This window comes from Trachurus japonicus, chromosome 9, assembly GCF_045865225.1.
Source record: "Trachurus japonicus isolate A0001 chromosome 9, Traja_1.0".
In the NCBI taxonomy this organism is placed as follows: domain Eukaryota; kingdom Metazoa; phylum Chordata; class Actinopteri; order Carangiformes; family Carangidae; genus Trachurus; species Trachurus japonicus.
The window spans coordinates 22,578,764-22,584,692 of NC_140915.1; the positions used below are offsets into that span (position 1 = coordinate 22,578,764).

General features: G+C 39.5%; 1 protein-coding gene across 1 annotated transcript; it reads right to left on the reverse strand.

Annotated features, from left to right (window-relative positions):
• Positions 1–833: 833 nt before the first annotated feature.
• Positions 834–5,021, reverse strand: LOC146981411 (uncharacterized). Its single transcript, XM_085788161.1, has 10 exons — positions 4,866–5,021; positions 3,812–3,972; positions 2,857–3,011; positions 2,642–2,725; positions 2,202–2,268; positions 1,921–2,043; positions 1,693–1,820; positions 1,476–1,592; positions 1,186–1,293; positions 834–982 (listed from the first exon to the last, which is right to left on the reverse strand). Exons 1-10 carry the CDS (start codon positions 4,981–4,983, stop codon positions 889–891), a joined length of 1,155 nt encoding a protein of 384 aa, XP_085644287.1. The 5' UTR covers positions 4,984–5,021; the 3' UTR covers positions 834–888.
• Positions 5,022–5,929: the final 908 nt, after the last annotated feature.

The following is a 5,929-nucleotide window of genomic DNA, read 5'->3' on the forward strand; positions in this document are numbered from 1 at the left end:
CTGATAAATAAGCAACAGATTACGGTTTTGTAAAAACCAGCAAGACTTGAAATATAACCATATAGCAAAGTGGGATAAAACATTACATTTTTGTTGGCAAGAGTCAGAGATGGTTAGAGGCCAGCTCTTAGGTGGGAGCAAGTAAAAACATTTTGCTCAACATGTGAAAAAATCCCACCACTCAAAAAGAAGACTGCGCCTTCAGGATTCCTCTCAAAGCCTCTGCTACCTCTGATCTGATCTGATCTCCTTAACTTGTGTTCACCCCTCACAAAAATACACTCTTTATTACCCTCAGTGATGCTGTTGCAAATGCTATTAAAGCCATGACTGGTGTCTACGTGGAAGAGTCCCTCCTCTTTCCCAGAAGGATGGAAACCGTGTGGCTAGGATATTCAGGAGTAGATCAAGTCACTTGTTGTTTGGAAATCGTGGATTCTGTGAATATTTGGAGTTTCTATGGAATGAATGAATGTTCTTTTAGCCAGCAACAGAAAAAGACTATCTTGACTTTTTTTCCCCTCCAAACTACATCTGATGAGCCAAGGCAAAGATAAGGAGTTAATTAGTCTAATGATAACTATAAAAAAACAAAACAAAGTAACCTCATCACAGAATCCAACAAAGCTGGACTGCAGTGAGTTAAACACTGGTTCCCTGCAGGTAACAGAGCCCAAAGGGACGGAGGAGGGAAGCATATAGTCAAACACAGGCAGGTAGATCGAATGCATTTTATTAATATACAGTATAAATATAATTCTTAATCATTTGTGAATACCACATTACTCATTACTGTATAATGTAAGTAAAAAAAATTCTACTACTATCTACCGTTACATATTTAAAATTTGCTGGTCTTTGTTCCAGCTGTGTGCAGATGTTTGTGTGTCAGGACTGAGAGACTTGAACAACAGCGTTAACCGCTCTGATCTCTGTCACTGTAGGGGCACGGGCGCAGCCGTATAAATGAAGCACTTCCAACCTGAACAGAGAGAAACATGGAGACAGCAAGTAATAACAGTACTTTTGTATGTAATGGTGTTTTTTTAGGTGTTTCCTTTCCTGACCCTTCATAGATTCTTTCAGATGTTGCCAAGTCTCAGTGTTTTCAGAGACTGTTTAATTTGCTCTGTGCAACGCTGACAAATACTGACAATACTTTGTATACTGTTTGTGTGTGTTTACCTCTCGCAGTGTTTGCAGAGCTTCAGTATACTCTCTGAGGTGATGTGGCAGAAACTGAGTTTAACAGTACGGAGGTGTCCACTGCAGTAATTTGCCAGCAGGGTAATGCTGTGCCACACGCAGACACACATACATTTTATTCATCAGTTTCATACCAGGAGATGAGGACAAAACAGTGCACACAGCTTTACAGTAGGTGGGATCTATTGAAAAGTGATGGTAAATCTTTACATCATGACAAACCACTGCATAGAATATGTCGTATGTTTACTGTCTAAAATGTTTCTTACCCTCTGTTTCCTGTACTAGTGGAGCTGAGATCCAGCTGCTGAAGTTGTCTACACCCCAGGGACAGAGACTGAACTCCTACATCTGTCACTGCCTTACAGCCACTTACATCTAAGGACCTGACACACACACACACACACACACACACACACACACACACTGTAGGGAATCAATGCAAGACATTACTGTCTCTTCACATCACAGTTTCTGTGTTTGTACCTGATACAAGGTGTGTATTTGCTGATGTTGTACAATGTCACATCAGTGACTCCAGGACAGGAACTGAGGATCAAACTCTGAAGCGCGACACAGTTTTGAAGCAACATGTCCACTGTGGCATCAGTTACCTGTTCCAGTAAAACCCAGAAGAATAATACACGTCATAATTACACAGAAAATATTTCATTCATATACAGTAAAGGGCTTTTGAATAAATCTCAAGCTCACCGCCTGTAGAGCAGCGAGATTGAGGGAAATGAGACACTTGAGCTGTGACACCATCACCATCAGACAGTGTGCGTTGACTTTAGGAACCTGTCCGATGTTAAGATGCTTTAGGCCAGGACACACCTTAAACACAGAACATGAAAAAGGGTTAGTGTTTGTACATAGTTATAATATAGTAGTTATAATTAGTAGTTAGTAATTATAATATAAGGAATTAAAGCAATATAAGAAAACACTCATGTCTTTCTGGTAAAGCATGGGGGTTAAAGATGTTTTCGTACCTGAAATAATGTCTGCAGGCAGGATGGAGTGAGAAACTGACAGCCAAACACCTCCAACCTGCACAGACTGAGGTGAAAACACAGCCACAAACAGATGTTAGATTATACCTGGATGGACTATCCATTAAGAAGTCAGGTCAACATGCAAATGTAACTGTCATGTCCAATTTCAACAGGTGAATCACGGCTGGTTCTAGCCAGATGAAACAGAAACAAATATTGTCACATAACTAATACTCTTCAGTTTTTCCAGTTACATTATGTTACTATTGCACCTAAAACAGGCCGTCAGATTGAAATATAAAAGACGTCTCACAAAACAGAGACACATCTGACAACAAAGGAAAACAGATGCTTACAAATGTGCACTTGCCTTATCTGATGCTACAGTGCAGCACGGGCTATATTTACGCAGTACCTACATAAATAAATGCACAGACCTCTCTTTGGTTCTCATGACAAGTTTCTTTAGTGGGTCATCAGTGACATGGCAGCCATTAAGGACAACTGATATTAGTCTTGACCTACAGGAAGATTACATGAAGTTTTAAAATTACAGTACATGAAGGAGTTTTTGTTTTAGATGAGCAGAATCATGACCCCAGAAAAAACAAGGGTGTGTGTGTGTGTTTGCGTGCCTATTTGTGAAACTGACCCTGTGCTGCCGTCACTCAGAGCTTTCACTCCTGTGTCTGTCGCTCCGCTCCAGCTTAGGTCTACACTGGTCATATGATTACACAGCCGCCCAATCAGTGACAGCATCTGGTCACCATGGAGCCCAGGACCAGTGCAACTTGTGACCTTGACTTCCTGTAATTATGTAACAAATGACAAAGTACCGGTATCTTTAACACAGTTTCGTTCAGCCAGTTAATGAAGAAATAGGGATCTGCAGGGTCAAATCAAAATGTAGAAAAGTCCAGTCCGTGCTCTTCTCCTTGTTTATTTTAAGACAGTGGGTCTTTTGCATGTCTTTGTGGTCTTTTTTTTTGTCTCATTGTAATTGTTTTGTATCTTTTTCTGTGTTAATTTGTGACTCTGTTGCTGTTTTACATTCCTTCATAGTCAATTTGTGTCTCTTTGTCCCTGTTTAACTGACTTTCCAGTGAAGAATGTTAACATGCACTGCAAACAAAGGTTGAGAGATCAATAAGGCTTGTCAACTTGTTCAGTAACCATTCGTAATGGTAGAAAATATACTTAATGTAAGTAACTATGGCAACAAATTTTCACATAACATTGTATAGAAGTGGTGACTTATTAGTACACTCCATAAACACTGTATGCACTCAACAGATGTGTTTTATAGACACTGACAGCAGGCAGATGCATGTAGGGTGTGAGGTCAATAAATTTAGAGTCAATAAGTCACATAAAATACGTTCTACTTATTTTTTCTTCCCTCCAAGTGCAAGATTTTATTTTGCATAACAGAGAGCACAGTGTCTTATTGATTAGATGATCTAATCCTATAAATTGCGGTCCATGATGTTAAATCATGTGACAGAAGACAACCCAAGCTTTCTGCTTGTAATCACGTATTATATATTTATTCATAAGCACCTGTTTTACAAAGTCTTGTCTTGACATTTAATCATTATTATTATTACCTCCAAAGAATTTCCACACAAAGTGAAAAACACCTCCAGCCCGAAGGAGGTGACAGACAGGCCACTGCAGTTGTACAGACTCAGGCTGTGAGGACGAAGTTTGCCCACAAAAAGTAACCACTGCTCTGTCAGGGTGGAGTTTTCCACTCTCAGATGTTTCCCTTTGGGAACAAAGAGAAGAGTCAAAATAAATATCATATGTGGAGAATCTGAAACTGTTTTGATAAGTGGCCTTGTAACTATAGTGTGTGTACAGGTATGAGAGCATGTGATGTCGTAGGTCTGTGTTATCTTACTGTATGTTTGTCCAGGGAGGGGTACAGTACACCACAGCACTGGAGGGACTTACATCATGAGAACAAACCATGTGCTACTTTGAACCGTTCGGGGCATCCCACTGACCTAGGTCAATAACTCCGATAGCTAACATAAACCTTAAGAAGCCAAACAGCACAAGGCTGCTAAAACACTTCTTGTCTCAAGGAGTAGTCGTACATGTTAATAGTCACCATGAGACATAACCTTTGTTTAGATGGTCAGCTTTGCATGGCTCTATTTATTGAATATTTACTAGTTCTTCATTACATTATGAAATATAGCCTATTCTATATTTGAGTCTTTCAACTGCTGCTTGTATGATATTAACATTTTACTAACTTGTAGCAGAATCTTTTATCAAGAAACATGATAAACATTTTTTATTTAACTATGGCTTATCGCTGCTCTAAATGTCAGAAAATAGTTAGAATCAGTATTGTTTTTGTTGTTTGCTCAGTTATTTGTTATGCTGTTGTCACAGTAATGTGTTACTGTTTACTGTTACTCTGCATAGCTTGTACATTGTCTTCAGAATGATTAGTTTGTTGCCATTGCTGTCTTAATGACATCTTGTCTTGCCTGTAATTAAATTTTCTACAGCATCACCTCACCACATCATTATTGTTAAAAAATGCTAATTAATGTACATTATTATCCTTGAAAAAATAATTATCGGTGGCAAAAAATTGTCTGTTTCTTCCAAGTGAAGTGCTTATAGTGCAGGAGGCTCACTCACAGAGTGAGTGGTCGGTAGCCAGTGCGTGCAGCCGCCTGCAGACCTGCACCACTCTGCACAGATCACTGGGAGGCAGCACAGACAGGATAGACAGCCACAGCTCATCAGGCAGACACATCCAGCCGCTACAGACAGGGACACCTGCTGGCTGATAGGTGCAACAACACACACACACACACACACACACACACACACACACACACTGGTAAGATACAGAAAACATAGTCACACAAACACAAAATTCTTATAAAAAAACTCTCTTAAGACTAATACATGACATCAGAGACACAGCCACGTTCGGTCTTGATGAAACACAGAAGGACTCGGTGACGTGACTTTTCCACATATTCATAACAAGACATAATGTAATATATTTTGAACATAGAATAATTTCAGTAAAGTGGTCAAATTAGTATTATAAACAAAGTGATAAAGATTGCTTACGCAGTCCGGGTTGTTCACAACACCATGCACGTTTGTACCTGTAAAAGAAAATGTTATATATTTTACTAAAAGTTATGACTCCAAAGGAATCCAGTATCTTTGTTCAAAAATTGAGAGAAATTCAACATGGTTTAATAACTTATGAAACTAACTTGCTCCACCGTCCCTTATATTTTGGGCTCTTGTGACTTTCCTTACTAACTGCTAGTACGAACTGAAAGAAAGCACCACCCTAACCATGACCTTCTTTCTAATTTAATCCTTAATAGACAATATATTAGTTAAAGCAGAAGTAAGTGATATATTTGTGTTAATATAAGTCTTAAATAGTTATATCTTCCGACAGCAATCACTTACATAGAGTGTTTGGTCTGAAACACGGGTCTCTCAGTCACTCTGCTCTGCTCTGAGCCGAGGAGAAAACATTTATCGTATCCTACAGTTTTTATCCAATGAGGAGAGAGAACGGCATGCAGGGCTGTGTGTGCAGCCAAGGAACGCCGTGAATGTGGCGCATAGACTGTAAAAAGAATGGACGTAGCGTCCGTGACGTCACCCATTGGTTTTGGGGAGTCGTTTTTGTGACTCAAATATGGCGGCCTGAACAGCGCCATGTTGGA